The sequence below is a fragment of the Hippopotamus amphibius genome, chromosome 9 (genome assembly GCF_030028045.1).
Source record: "Hippopotamus amphibius kiboko isolate mHipAmp2 chromosome 9, mHipAmp2.hap2, whole genome shotgun sequence".
NCBI lineage: Eukaryota > Metazoa > Chordata > Mammalia > Artiodactyla > Hippopotamidae > Hippopotamus > Hippopotamus amphibius.
The window spans coordinates 131,618,720-131,634,774 of record NC_080194.1 but is presented as its reverse complement, the minus strand read 5'-3'; the positions used below and the strand labels follow the sequence as shown (position 1 = coordinate 131,634,774).

The 16,055-nt window shown below is 49.6% G+C and overlaps 1 protein-coding gene across 2 annotated transcripts in view; it reads right to left on the bottom strand.

Moving 5' to 3' along the window:
- SNX29 (sorting nexin 29) overlaps window positions 1–16,055 on the bottom strand; it is a 559,063-nt gene that overhangs the window by 41,011 nt on the left and 501,997 nt on the right. For both annotated transcript variants that reach the window (XM_057748481.1, XM_057748484.1), the window contains one exon: window positions 15,849–15,988. In XM_057748481.1, coding sequence (XP_057604464.1) covers window positions 15,849–15,988 — 140 coding nt within the window. The remainder of the gene's footprint in view (window positions 1–15,848; window positions 15,989–16,055) is intronic.

Genomic DNA, 16,055 nt, shown 5'->3' with positions numbered 1-16,055 from the left:
AAGAGAAGCCACTACACTGAGAAGCCCATGCATTGCAATGAAGAGTAGCCCCCACTCACCACAACTAGAGAAAGCCCACGTGCAGCAATGAAGACTCAACACAGCCAATAAAATTAATTAATGAATTAATTTAAAAAAGAAAAGAAAAAGAAAAAAAATCTTGGTCTTTCAGTTAGATACCAAGGTGCTGCTTAAATCCTGTAAGAAATTAATAGCAGAGCTTTGGATTATCTGCTATCATGTGATCTATCCATCACACTGAAGTTACTGGGGTGAACAGAAGGTCTGCTATTTTAGAGGAACCTGGCACTTTGCTGCCTGGTCACTGGGCTCAGCAATTTAGGGCTTGGCCCTGGGGCTGCCATCTTTATGCTAACCTGATCACAGAGCCTCAGCCCCCCAGATCCACTTGACTGACATTTGGGAAGAAAAGGAGTGACCATGACTGGGAGAGTCACAGAGAAATCTATACTGTCTCCCACGCATCCTCATCGAGTGAGCTTGCTGTGTGTTCCTCTGGCTGTCATGCCATGAAAATGCCACAGCTCCAAGGTCTGCCCCGATTCTAAAGGAGCCCAGCAATGAGCTGTGTGTTCTCCTGCTAACAACAGAAGCCACTGTTTTATTCCTGCAGCCACAGCTAACCCAGTAAATGTTTAGTATGTGCCAGGTTTAAGTGCTCCACCACTGTCTTGTCTCAGCTCTGAATCAGCCTTCTGACGGACGGCCTATTCCCCATTTTACAGGTGGGGAAGTCAAGGCACAAAGCCCTTAAAGGGCCTGATCAGAGATCACCGAGCTAGTAAATGGCCTCGAGTGCAACCCGGGCCTGCACGACTTTAGCTCTTTCTCTTAACGACGATGCCGTTAGCTTGTACCTTTAATGCAAAAGTCATAAAACATACCGTATCCCAAACCCTGAGAGAATGGCTTGTTTCCTGTCACATTAGTAATTTCTCAACCTGCCTTCCCCGAACAAGCTAGTGAGAAAAACATCCACAACTCTGTCACAGCAAGTTCTCACATATGTAAAAGAAAAATAAAAACAAGGGATCCTGTTCTTACTCAGCAGTCTGTGACCAGCTTTACCTTCTGAGTGATGCCTGCTAAGCCAGCAGACGGTGTGTTCAAAGGAGAGTGTTCCCAGGGCCCAGGCAGGACTTCGGTTCTCCTTTCTGGCCCAGTTAAAACATCCTGTGTGTGTTAGATTCACGAAGAACAAGAAGGGGCTGAGGCTCGCGAGCAAGCCAGTTTGGAAGAGGAGGGGTAGAAAGTGTGCGAGGAGGAGGTATCTAAGACCGCTCTTCTCAACTGGGTCAAAGCCCTCAGGAATGCTTGAACCCGCCTCAGCTCCATTTTCCCTTCCTTTCTGCAACATTAACTTTCAGAGTTAAGCCCAAAGCGGGAGCTGGGTAGGACCTTGGAGAGCACCAAGCAGCTGCCCTATAACAGATGTGCACACTAAGAGACCATGGTGGGGACGGGGTTAATCCAGTGGCCCCAGCCCATGCCAGAGACCCTCCAGAGGAGAGGCAGGTGGCCAAAGACAAGTGTGACAAGGCCAGGCTTCCTTTCCTAGGGGTACAGAGGACCCACAATGAGAATCCTGAACTTGGCAACAGCCGATCGGAAGATACTTAGGAATGCTCTATCGTGTGCTTCATTCGACGTAACGGTGACACAGAGTGGAGGCTGCCAAACCGTACACACTCAGCTTACGCTCCCCAGCCCGCCACCTCCAGCTGCGAGGCTGTGGCAGGTCACGTCACTGTCACAGGCTCAGTCTTCTCCTCTGAAAAAGAGGGAACAGTTATACCGCCCTCAGAGGGTAGATGTGAGGACTTGATGAAAGAACAGCTCCTGGCCTATTTCCTGGTGTGTCTCCTCTTTATCTCTCTCTTGGCCATGGAACCACAGGAGTCTGCAGCTGATTCTACAAGATCCAGTGACAGCTTCTCGGGCTGGATCAGGGTTTCTCAACCTGGGCACGGCTGACACTTGGGGTCGGGTGGCTATCTGCTGTGGGGGGGGCTGTCCTGTGCATTGCAGGGGACTGAGCAGTATCCCTGGCCTCCACCTACTAGACTCTAGTCGTACTGCCCCTCACAACTGTGATAACCAAAAACGTCTCCAATCACTGCTAATAAGGCCCCTAGTTGAGAACCATGGAGCGAGAGGCACAAGGAGACCCAATGGGGGTTGGTGGGGCAGGGGCACTGAGTGCGAAAAAGAAGCAACACGAACACAATCATAATAAAAAGTCCTGCAACAGCTGCTCTGCACAAAACCCCTTCAGGTAAACTGTACTCATGAACAGAATCTGTTTCTTCAACTTCACAGGAGAGATTATCAGACTTCCTTTTCAACCCTAACAATCTGTGATCAGTTCCCTGGAACAGACACAACTGTCCTCCAAGGACCCATGTTTCTTGGTGAGCTGCTAAGAGGAAAACCACATAATTACTGGCTGTGTTCTTTCTGCAGGTAAACAGGCATGGCCTGTGGTTACACAAAGATGACAAGAAACAAAAGAACTGCCCTGGAGAAGACGTGGGAGACTCAGGCAGGCACTTTGCCTGGAGGAACTGAACATCTGGCTGGTCAAGGGCCTCACTCTGGGAACACGATACCTTCTGCACAGAGCAACAGGGCAGGGCCGACTTGCACACTGAGCCGACGTCTACTGCTTGTGGCCTCTTCCGGTGCACCCATCACCCATGAGGCCTCAGTCGGAACTGCAGGGTCCGCTCTGCCATGAGCCCCTGGGGTCAGCGCTACGCTGGCCAATACCTGTTGTCACTGTCCTCTGGGATTGAGCGGGTTACTGCCTGCTTGTGCCCTGCATTTCTTCAGGTGTTAAACAGATTCATCTAAAGCAGGCCCTTTGGGCTCTAGAAGGTGTTTGATATACAGTGGGCCAAAAGAGGCCCACAGCTGTTGTGTTTGGCCCACAGACAAACTAGTTGCCAACTCATTTAAAAGTCAGATTTTATGTCACAACATGGGTTTCCGCCATCTCTTGGAAAACTCACAAATTGGCAACCTGCAGTCTCAGTGGTAATGAATTAGGCTGAGTAGTGGCCGACTCTTAGGCGGGGTCTCTGAGCTCCACTCCACACCCGTGCCTACTGTCACAGCACACTGGCTTCATTCTCTTTCCTGACCTGCAGGACCCGAGAGCTATCTGAGTTTGCCATGGTCCTCCAGTTAACAGGGATACATTTGGGGTGTCTGCTCTGCTGGTCCTGGATGCTGGGAAGGTGCCAAAGCCCGATAAGCATGATGCTGAAAGGTCGCAGAAACAAGTCAGGAGGGGCCTCCCCCCAGGACACATCTGCCCCGATTGGGGTGCCAGTCCTGATGGTGGGGTGCCTCTTCCCCCAAACGTCACCGGATTAATAACGATGGGGTAAGAGGTACAAGCTAGGAGACAATGACGAAGGCTGCAATGGACGAAAAGACTTGTACAATTTACCCAAGTCTGTTCGTGGTCCCCTCTGAGCTGGGGGTGAGACCTCAGTACTCTGCCCCATCGAATCCAAACACCGACTCATCAGAAAAGGAGTCAAAGATTCTGAAATCCCAGCTGACCTCTATCTGATCTGAGTTATTCCAGGACCCCAAACGGTCATGGTTCCTGAGAGAGGGGCCAGATACTGGCCCCAAAGTCACCAGAGCTGACTCCCCAGGTGGCAGCTTTGACCTCTGTAAAGTGCTCCCCATCGGAATAAACTGCCCCATCCTGCGAGGCAAGGCCAATTATCCTCCAGGACCCTGGACAGCTGCCAGGCCCCGCATGGGCTCCTGCAGAGAGAGGCCTGCCCACCCGTCCAAGAAGCACATTCTTAAGCAGGGCTGTGGAGCCAACCTGTCTCCCCTGCACCACCCCACTCCAGGAGGCCCGACAGGCAGCTGGGCTCTCACAGGCGCGTCCCCCTGCCACCCTCGATGTTGTGTTTGAGGCGCCCTCCCCCGACGCAGGTGGCAGGGATGCCACCACCATTGCTCTGCGCCACCTGCTCTGTGCTCCCCAGCCAGCTTGGCAGCAAGGAAGGGGGAAAGCTTGCTGTCCTCACTGCTTGGGGACGAGGTGTTAACCTGGCAGCTCTCTCATGCAGAGGAAGCCTTCTTTGGGAAATGCTCTCTCGCCTCGCAGCCCTGACCCAGCTTTCTCCAAGTTCCCACCTCCTCTGCCCTCTGCTGCGCTGGCTCCTGTCCTGCCTTGTCCCAGCTTCCACCCTGTCACTTCCTCCTGCTCTCCCTGTTTCCCTGAGCACCCTTCCCCACCTCCATGACATCCATTCCCAAGTTTATATTGGGAAACTGTCTCCCAAGGAGTGTTTCCCAAATCCTGAAAGAGATGACTCTTTGGGATTGGAGAGTGAGAAGTCAGAATTCCTGGGTGTTTTCTTGGAAATTCCCCAAATCATAAGTTATTCTTAAGACAGTGCCAACATTCTTCATACTATTTACTCATTACTGTGGAACTCTAACATGATCTGCTTAATAAATAAGAAATATTAGGTTCAGTGTTATTTCACAAAGAATCATCGCCTAGGGCAAATATTCAAATGCTGGGAAATGCCAGCAAACACTACTGGGTTCTATTTGGATAATAACAGAACGTGCGAATCTCCTGTGTTGGATATCGCCAATTTAAGGACTTTTTGTGCTTCCAAAACTTATTTCTTGGAATGCCACTCATAGCAAGTATACTATGCACATAAACATATTCGTATTTATTTTATTTGCAAGAATGATTCATAGTTTGCAGCAGACAGAGCCACACTACTTTTGACACGGCGTCAGCTGAAAGCAAGACTGACTAATGAGATCGTGACCGCTCCTCTCCTACGAGCGCCTGTCCCGGTTCCTGGAATTACCGACCTCTGCCTCCACCTCCACGTGTGGCACGTCCTGCTCTTGCTTTTGCCTGGTGAGCGTGCAGTCCTTCAAACCAGAGATGTTGATTGTTACATTTTAATTTCACAGGAGAATTATCATACTTTTTCCTGATTTCCTGACTGATTTTTCTTGAGATCTGGAAAACAATATATTTCTTGAGAAGTGCAGGCAGGAATTCGCACATGATGCCAAGGCCAGAGGCTGAAAACCTAGGAGAGGCTCACCTCTCTCTCCTGCCTTTAGGACCTCACAGAGACCGTTTCTAAACCCAAAACCTCATGCTTACCTCATCTGCTCCCAAACCAGATTCCCCTCTCTCCCCCGACCATCATTCACCCAGATATTTAGCCTCAAAATCTTGGCATCATCTGATTCAGGCCCTCCCACCCTTTCTCTGGGCTCTCATGAAAGCACCCTGCCCGTCTCCCCACCACTCACTCCCCACCACCACCCCGGCTGCCAGCAGGATCCTTGTAAAGCACAGACCTGAGCTGAGAGACCTGCAGGGGCTCCCTTCCCAGAGGCCAAGATGGAAACTCCCTCAAGACCTTCCACCCCCAGCTCCCAGCCCTGCTTTCCAGGGCGTCCTGACCACCAGGGCAGCGCCCTGTTCTCAGCCAGTGGGGGACAGTGGAGGGGAGGGGGGACGCTCCCTGAGCTTTGCAGCTGCTCTGCCAATCTGGACAGGACATCTCCCGCCGCACGCCTAACAAAATGGTATCAAATTGGTATGAGAGGGTAGGGGTCAGTGATATCTGTCCAAATTTAAACATGCACCTGCCCCCTGAGCCAGAACCACTTCTAGAAATCAGTCCTACAGACCTACCTGCCAAAATGTACATCTATTTGAAATGTTCCTGGCAATACTGTTTGAGGGAGAAAAATATGGAAACCTCTTAAGTGTTCAGATGGCGCGATGGTGAGATAAATTATGAAACAGCCATTGCAGTGAGTACTACGTAGCTTTCAAAGGGAATGAGCCAGCTTTATTAAATTAAAAAGGCAAACTACAAAGGGCTGGGTAGAGCCCGGCTTACGTAAGTACTGACGATTTCTGCAAAGTTACATAAGAAACTTGACAGTGATCACAGGGGGTGGGGGACACGGCAGAAGGGGGTGTGATGTTTATGTCTCCTTCTTATATCTTTTTGTAGTGTTTCAGGTTTTTTTTAATACCATCATTTTATCACTTCCTCCAAAACGTCTGCTCCCCAGACTCTCCTTTGCCCATGCTCCCTTTCTGCTGTAAAAAATATTTCTGCACGTACAGAGCTTACAACGTGCGAGGTGCTGTTCTACGAGCTTGATGTGCATGTGCTCATGCAAGCCTCGCAGCAGCCCCATGAGGGGATGCTGGGAACATCTCCACTGTACAGAGGATGACCCCGAGGCCCGGGCCGGCTAAAGCGAGCTGCCCGAGGCCACACGGCTAGTCCGTAGCAGAGCTGGGATACAAACAGGGCAGTCTGACACCTGCCGAGGCACTCTGTAAATTCCTAGTGAGTGAGCACAGGGATGCAGGAACAAACTGCTGCCTTGGAATGACAGCATGACCCCACACCTGCTGACCCGCAGGGCTGGGGACCTGTCTTAGTCGTCTGTGTAATAATACCCCCACCAACCTCCCCGCTACCCCAGGGGCCTAGTGGAGCAGGTGCTCAAGAGACGTCTGTGACTTGAATACAGGGTTGTCCACATGGAGTAACCTGGTGCATCTCCACATCTGCCCGTCTGTCAGGACCCCGGGCATGTCATAATTCTCTTCTCGCACCCTGACAGCTGGTCCTCAAATATGTCCAGGGTCCAAACACACTTCATGCTGCCCTTCTCATCACTCTGGCCAAGCCACCACCTCCTCCTGCCTGGACCCTACAAAAACCTCCTTACCTGGCCCTCCCAGATTCCATTCTCTACCCCACACCTAGAGTGAGGTCTTCAAAGCATAAACCACATCATGTCGCACCCCTGTTCCAACCCTTTCAGCTTGGAGTAAATCCCAAAGTCACTGCTATGGCCTCCAAGGCCCTATATGATCCCGGCCCTGGCAACCTCTCCAGCCTCTTTCCCCTGTTTCCTCTGTTCTGGCCACAATGGACTTATCTGACACCCCAAGCTTGCTCCCGCCTTGGGGCCTTTGCACTTACTGTTCCCTCTATCTGAACACCCTTCCCCCAGAAATTCACAAGGTCTTCCCTCGGAGAGGCCTTTCCTGACCATTTGGTGGAAACACCGCCCATGTGACTATGACAGCCTAGCCTCAAACACCACATTAATTTTCTTCAAAGACCTTGTTTAGCAGCATATTATAATGTTTATTTGTCTGCTTTCCATCTCCCCGACTCCATAAAGGTGGTTTATCCTCTTTTTTCTGTTTTCTTCTCTGTTACATCCCCAGTGCCTGTTGACTCCTTAGCAGGTGCTCAATAAACGCTGAATGGACGAAAGAGCTGTTTGTTGAACACAAGCCCTTTGACAGGGGCTTTCTGTGTATCCGCTCAGCGGCGTTTCTGCCCTGGAGATGTTCTAGGCTCCCCTACCTTTTCTGGGACTTGTAAAAGCTGCACCATTGTCTGGGGCTCCCTAGGTGGCGCAGTAGTTGAGAATCTGCCTGCCAACGCGGCGGACATGGGTTCGATCCCCGAACCAGGAAGATCCCACATGCCGCAGAGCAACTAAGCCCGTGAGCCACAACTACTGAGCCTGTGCTTTAGAGCCCGTGAACCACAACTAATGAGCCCATGGGCTGCAACTACTGAAACCCACTCACCTAGAGCCCAGGCCCTGCAACAAGAGAAGCCACTACAATGAGGAGCCCGCACATCACAACGAAGAGTAGCCCCTGCTCACCACAGCTAAAGCCCACACACAGCAAAAAAGACCCAACACAGCCAATAAAATAAATAAATACATAAATAAATACATTAAAAAAAAAAAAAAAGCTGCACCATTGTCCTCTTCTCCCTCCTCTCTGTGGAGCTGATCTCTCCCCTCTTTACCACCAAACAGAAAGAAATGGCAGGAGTGGAACACAATTACTGTGACTAGTGGGATGCGTAGGGGGCAGGGAGGCCATCCCAGTATCAGAGGAGCGTAGCTGTTGCCCTCGTCATTTTCAGAAAGAGCTATTCATTCTGATCTCTGTGGGCGGGAGCCCCGCGGACAGGGAGGACCAGTACCCTGGGGACTGCACTTTCTCTGCCTCCCTTAACATGGCCCCTGAAATAGCCAGGCCAGCAGATGGAGGTGATTAAGTGGCATTTTACATGTCATCTCTCCAGGGACAGGCAGCAGGGCCCCCCAGGGAGGGGCCTCTGGGTAAATGAGCTTCTGAGGAGTGGGTGTCCTCCTGTGGGAGTGCCCTGGCCCACAGAGGGAAACGCTGCCATCTGGGCCCGGCCGAGCTCTCGGGCTCCCAGAAGAGCCAGAGCTAAGCTGTTGTACGCAGTTTCCCCGGGGCAGGCCCTGAGTCACTGCATCTAGATGAGAGATCTCCATGGGGGAAGGAGGGAGGAGAGGCTGACTTCCAGAAAACTTCATGTTATAAGTTTGCATTTCATGAGCACCTACTATGTGCCGAATGCTCAGAGTCCTTGTACCTCAGGGCAGCACTGTGGACTCTTGCCCTGGCCCATAACTTATCCTCACAAGGACCTTACGCAAACCACTCAGATTTCCTGGCGCTTCCAGCTTTTCACCTGTAGACAAGGATGGATGGACGCATGGACAGATGGATGGATGAAGACAGATGGAGAAATGTCCATAGGGTTTTGGCGGGGATTCTCTCTTGGGCTTTCTCACGAGTCTCATTATCAACGGCAGCTGACACGAAGAAGCCGCTGTGTCCAGCTCTCACACAGAATCCTCACCTAACATCCCAGCAGAAGAGTGATGTCAATACTTCTCTTCCCATTTTACACATAAGGAAACTAAGACTCAGAGAGGCTGGATCCTTGCCCGAGATCACCCCCCCTCTTCATGGCAGAACTAGTGGGGAACAGGACTGACTCCCAAATCCCCGCACTTTCCATCTGGACACCAGGGGTCTCAGACTCATCTGCCTTCGAGGGCCAGGTAGCTGAGATACATCAGCAAAGCAGACCTAGGCAACTCGAAAGAGAGCAGCGGGAGAGCTGCCAGCCTGGGGCAGACTCATCCCATCAAAAGTCACTCGCCTTGATATTTTATTTTAAAACATGGCCCACACCTAACCAGTCTGCCAGTCTGGCCACACAACTGAAGTTTTCTGAACGGGGTCTGCACTCCTCTCTGGCCGCTGGGCACTGCGGACCACTTTGCCACCTGGAAGGTTTGGTTTGGGTCAGTCCACAAAAGCAATGGGAGTCCAGGGGCCTAGGAAGGAACCATGTGACTCCTGTGAGCAGCCCCTGGCACAGCAGCGTGTCCGCGGGGGTCCACGTGATCCTGGTGGTACCCAGGCTGGAGCATCTCAACCCTGAGCCAAACCCCCACTCGCCAGGCGAACGTGGCAGCTCCCATTTCGGCAAAAATATATTTAACAGCTTTGAGAGTAAATGTGGCAGCAGATGGGGGTGGGGAGTGGGGGAAACATCGACCGTGTTTTCTGCTGAGAATCTGGTGGGGAGTTTGTGCTGTGACCTACATTACTCTGGCTTCCACCCCCAGGACTTTTCCTCTCCCCTCACAGAACAGCAGAACATGATGCATTTCCCAAGGATGAATTACTCTGCAGAAAAACATGTTAACAACGTGTGAAATGAGAGCACAGCAAATCATTAGAGCGTTCACTGATCTGCGGTCCAGTCCCACAGAATGAATTCTTGGAATCCTGGTCTCCCTTCATTAATGCACTTTCAAAGGAGCACCTGGCATTTCCCTAAGCCACTGCTCACATCTACCATGTGTCATGTCTTGGGGTTCGCCTTTCCCTCCAAGATGCCAGGAGGATGCAAACAACATGGGGCCCCCAAAGGAAGAGGGTATTAGGGGCTGTTGTCTGCCCACCACTTTGGAAGGCAGGCTTTGGTCCCCACATGGGCCAGACACACAGGGTTCAAAACGGAAAAGAAACAGCCCACTTCCTACTGTCCTACTTTCTAATTCTGACTGCTGCTGGCATTAGCAAGGAAGGAACCGGGCAGCAGAGAGATTTGGAGAAAAAAATTCAACCTGCTGATTCTTCAGCTCTCAGATTTGTGCAGATGGCAGAATCCTTAGAAGTCACTCTGCCCCTTGCAGAACACAGTGAAATACTGACACATTAAACAAGAAAAATGAAATGGAAAAGTGTGTGCAAAAGCAGGTGCTATGGAATACTGGATTCCAGGCTGCACAAACCTGAAGGTTTTAAGGCTGTTGGTGGAGAAAAATGAGCAAATTCTAGCCAGGAGGTTGAATCCCCTGTATACCTTCCCTCTCCCACCCCACATGGGAAAGGGACCACCTTGACCAGCGCTCAGCAGTGGGTGAGCTTGCAGGACATGTTTCGGAGCACAGAGCATGAGCAATGCGTCATGGGCACCTCACAGCCAAAGCCTACACGGCCGAGCAGCAGGCAGGAGCAGCGCTGCAAACTCAAGTGTCTCCGGGGGCCAGGTAGGTCACGCGAGTGACTGTGGGAGAAGAACAGCCAGACACTAACAGCGAATGGCAAGGAAGGCTCGGCTCGGGGTCCAGGAGACAGCAGAGCGGGGGCTCAGCCACGGCAGGGCAGCACTGTTTGACGGTAGCCAAGCTTGGTCCAGTGGGAGTGGGGGTGGGTATGTGTCTGCCCTGGCTGCCATAACAAAATACCACGGACCGGGTGGCTTCAGCAGCAGACAGTTATTTCTCACAGTTCTGGAGGCTGGAAGTCCAAAATCAAGGTGCCAGCAGATTCGGTTCTGGGTGAAGGCTCTCCTCCTGGCATGCAGGTGACTGCCTTTTCACTGTGACCTCACATGGCAGAAAGATAACACGCTAGTGTCTCTTTCTCTCCTTCTTAAGACACTAATCCCACCATGGGGACCCACCCTTATAACTTCACCTAACCCTGATCACCTCCCAAAGGCGCCCCCTCCAAATGCCACCACATGGGGATTAGGGCTTAACATATGAATGGGGGGGGGCCCACAAACATTCAGTCCACGACAGGGTGTGACCAATTCTGAGTTTTCAAGAGAAGCTTGATACATAATTTTTTTTTATCTGACACCTAATTTTCTGATGTGGGCAACGCTTCATTTAAGAAAAACAAGTAGGGGCTTCCCTGATGGCACAGTGGTTAAGAATCCACCTGCCAATGCAGGGGACACAGGTTCGAGCCCTGGTCCAGGAAGATCCCACAGGCTGTGGAGCAACTAAGCCCATGCACCACAACTACTGAGCCTGTGCTCTAGAGCCCGCGAGCCACAACTACCTTGCCTACACGCCATAACTACTGAAGCCCACGTGCCTAGAGCCCATGCTCTGCAACAAGAGAAGCCACCACACTGAGAAGCCCGCACACTGCAACGAAGAGTAGCCCCTGCTCGCTGCAACTAGAGAAAGCCCGTGTGCAGCAACGAAGATCCAACACAGCCAATAAATAAAATTAAAAAAAAATAAATAGAATTTTAAAAAAAGAAAAACAAGTAACATGGACCTAGAGATTATCATACTAAGTGAAGTAAGTCAGACAGAGAAAGACAAATATCATATAATATCACTTACGTGTGGAATCTAAAAAAAAAGTGATATAAACTTACTTACAAAACAGAAACAGACTCACAGACACAGAAAACAAACTTATGGTTACCAAAGGGGAAAGGTGAAGAAGGGGATAAGTTAGGAGTCCGTAATCAACAGATACACGCTACTATATATAAAATAGATACTAAAAAAAGAGAAAAAAAAAAAAACAGATAACAAAACCCCATCAGAATAGTCAAATAAAACAGGTTGGAGGGTCAGGCTCCACCTACAGGCAGCAGGTCTGTCACTCATACCCTCTAACCATGGGCTCTGGCACCAAACAGCCCAGGCCTCCCGTGTGCTGGTAGGTAACCGTGGGATCACCAGGTAACCTCTCTGGCCTCATTTTCCTTGTCAGTGTTAGGTGGAACCTTCTGAAATTACCCTCTCATTGTCAACTTTGTAAGGCTCCACCTAACAAAATGAAGATACAGTGCCCACCTAACTAACAGGCTCTCAGGAAGACTGCATGAGATACACAGGTGAAATCTGCAGCCGGAGCTTATAGTAAATGCTCGACTGTTTAAACAAGGGGAGGAAGCAGGGCAAAGCCATCCTTATCAAAGTCCACTTGTGTTCAGTAGCTGAAAGGGATCCTTAGGGCCCTGAATCAGCATTTGAAAGACCCGAGGAAATCTGTCAAGATTATAATAATCACGCTTTTTGGAGTTTATTTCCTTAATTGAGAGAGAGGTTTTTAAAGTAGGAATCTCTCAGGGTGAGCTTCTGAGCCGAGACACCAGGCCCACTGTTATCTAGGTACCACACAGACAGCACATGATCACGTGGAGACCCACCAGCATGGACAAACTGGGCTGCGGCTCACCTTCCATCTCCCCCAAACGAAACAATCTGCACGCTCCAACCTGTAATCCCATCTCACTGAAAAAAGACCAAGGAGCAGGCTTCCCTAGTGGCACAGTGGTTAAGAATCCGCCTGCCGATGCAAGGGACACGGGTTTGATGCCTGAGCTGGGAAGATCCCACATGCTGTGGAGCAACTAAGCCCGTGCACCACAACTACTGAGCCTGCGCACCGCAACTACTGAGCCCATGTGCTGCAACTACTGAAGTCAGAGAGCTTAGAGCCCATGCTCCGCAACAAGAGAAGCCACCGCAATGAGAAGCCCATGCACCGCAACGTAGAGTAGCCCCTGCTTGCCACAACTAGAGAAAGCCCACGCGCAGCAATGAAGACCCAACACAGCCCATAAATACATTAATTTAAAAAAAGGAAAAAGAAATCATCTTAAAAAAAAAAAAAGACAAAGGAGGAGAGGGCAGCTAACTGCAGAACTGCAGGGGAAGCCAAAGGGGGAACTGTTTAATTACAACCAGGGTTGAGACCAATGTTGAGTCGGGAGTCTCGTGTCAATACTGTGCCATTTGCCCTAATTCCCTACCAAAATGCGTTGTGCTTTTTAAAGTCCGTGAAACTGAACCCCACGTTCTCGGTGCTGATCAGGCACAAAGCTTTGTCTCTCAGCTCTGATCAACGGCAACCAGCGTGGCTGCGGCGGCACTACACGCCGAGACACTTGAGTTAATGTGCAGTCGTCACGATTCTGCAGGCTGATGTTTGGGGCATGCTCCACGGGGCTGCCTGGACTGCCCGCCCCTGCAGTAGGGGCACCAGCTCACCCGCACAAGGCAGCCTCTTCTCACACTTGAGGTGGGCAGCGTTTCTTAGCACTGGGGTCTCGGGACGATCTCTTGGACTCCATTTTCATCAGGAAATTTGGCCAAAAAACACCTGACTCAGTGAGGGGTTGACTTTCAAACACTCATCACAGGCCAGGGGCCTGCCTTTAAAAGAAGAAGGGGACCTGCTCTCGTGAACTACAGCAGCATTTTCAAGCAGCAAGATCAAGGCCAAGCATCACAAATAACTGAGTAAAAGAAAAATACGGTTTTCCAAGGCAACACTCTTGCACTGTTGGTGGGAATGTAAATTGATACAGCCACTAAGGAGAACAGAATGGAGGTTCCTTGAAAAACTAAAAATAGAATTACCATATGACCCAGCAATCCCACTCCTGGGCATATACCCAGAGAACACCATAATTCAAAAAGACACACGCACCCCAATGTTCACTGCAGCACTATTTACAAATAGCCAGGTCATGGAAGCAACCTAAATGTCCATCAATAGACAAATGGATAAAGATGTGGTACATATATACAATGGAATATTACTCAGCCATAAAAAGGAATGAAATTGGGACACTTGTAGAGACATGGATGGACCTAGAGACTGTCATACAGAGCGAAGTAAGTCAGAAAGAGAAAAATAAATATCGTATATTAACACATATATGTGGAATCTAGAAAAATGGTACAGATCAATGGATCTGCAAGGCAGAAACAGACAAAGATGCAGAGAACAAATGTATGGACACCAAGGGGGGAAAGCGGGGGTGGGGGATGAATTGGGAGATTGGGATTGCCATATATACATTAGTAATAAGAAAAAAATATCAAAAAAAGAAAAACACAGTTTTCCATATGGTGTATCCTATTTGGGGGGGAAAAGGCATCTTTTTATCACAGTACAACTATATCTTCTCATAAAGGTCCTGAAATGATTAGAAAGACGTAAGCAAGCGGCTTGGCTGCAATTTCAAAGCCCTAGGCAGGTAAGAGGGGCAGCCCTGCTGATGGCTGTCTGGTTGGAAGTTCAACTAGGAAATTCTGGAAAGTGTGATGCCAAAGGCACACCCCTCCCCCCAGAGATGGAAGCAGAAATAAGCCCCAGCTTGAGTTACAGCATCACTATTAGGACTAAACCGATCCCCAAACCCTCAGCATACCACTTTAACAGAGCTCTGGGGAAAGGAAACTCTTGCTTCATCCCAGAAAATCTGTGTTTCTCAAGTGACAAGTTCCAACCCACTTTCAGAGGCCCATGGGTTTGCTATCTATGGTTCCACTGTGATGGTATAGATTCTTATATCTATCATTTCCACTGTGATGACATTTTAGAAATAATATACAGTTGAACCTTGAACAACATAGGTTTGAGTTGTGTGGGTCCACTTATACATGGATATTTTTCAATAAATACATTGGAAAAATTTGTGGAGGTTTGCCACAATTTGAAAAAAATTGCAGATAAATTGCATAGCCTGGAAATATTGAAAAAATTAAGAAAAAGCTTGGTATGTCATGAATGCATAAAATATATGTAGATATACAAATAATACACAAAATATGTGTTAAGTGACTGTTTATGTCATTGGTAAGGTCAGCAGTAGGCTATTAGTAGTTAAGTTTTGAGGGAGTTAAAAGTTACACACAGACTTTCAACTGCATGAGGGGTTGGCACCTCTACCCCCTGTATTATTCAAGGGTAGAGTGTAATTATATTCTCTGGCACCTGAAGACTCTATAAAAACTAAGGATGCTTTGTCATTCGGGTTCCCTGAATCCAAGGGTGGAAATGTCTCGGTGTGATGTGATGAGAGACTTATGAGAATAGAGGGGATTGATCAGTGATAAAGTAGCGATACCAGTGAGGCCCACATGCCCCAAGATGTGGCCCGAACACGTTTCCCGGCAACGTAACCCAATGAAAATCATGGGGGGGGGGGGGTGGCTGGCATGCAGACCACCAGCACCATACACGGCATGTGGCAAGCTCAGAAGAAGCCGCTGCACACATCATGCGCAAAGGTATGGTTTCAGAAAAAGTAGCATTCACTGTTAACCGCTGATTCTGAATTGTGATGATTTTGTAAATACTTAACATGTAAACGTCTTTAATTTTTTTTACTTTTATAAGACATATAAGAACAAGGAATTATACCTAGTTTTAAATTGGTTCATACTTAAGTCATATTAATATGCAAGTAATTAAGTCGGTACCCGTGTCGGTACCTGTGGGAGTCTGCCAGAAGTTTCCTTGCGTTCATCACTCACATGCTGAAGAAAGCCTGACAGAGACCCCTTTAGCTCTGGACCACCTGTGAGCTGCAGGCTTTCCTTTGATCAAAATGTACTAAAGGATAAAGCCACAGAGCTCTGCATTTTTTGTGAGGCTAAAGTCAACAATGCTCGCTTGCGGGCTTGCTCTCCAGGGAGCCCTTTAAACTCCCAAATGCCCGCACCCAAGTCTCCACATGAGCACCTGGCAGGCTCTCAGGGAGCAGCTGGGTCCTGGGGTGTCTGGGACGCAGACACACGCTGCTGCCCAACCTCAGAAGAGAGAAGGAGGGACGCGTGGGGCGGAGCACGTGAACGTGACCGGTACTCACATGAAGAAGGGCATCAGCTGGACCAGGGTCTCTTTCTGGGGGCTGGCAGCAAACTCGGGCACCACCTGGATGACCTTGTTCATGACGCTACGCAGGTAGTTCTGGAGCTGCTTCCTGCGTTCCTCCACAAACTTGGCATCCTAGGAAGACAGACAGACAGAAAGGTGTGCTCAGCTGTGTCTTCCTCACCTGCCCGGAGATGGATGA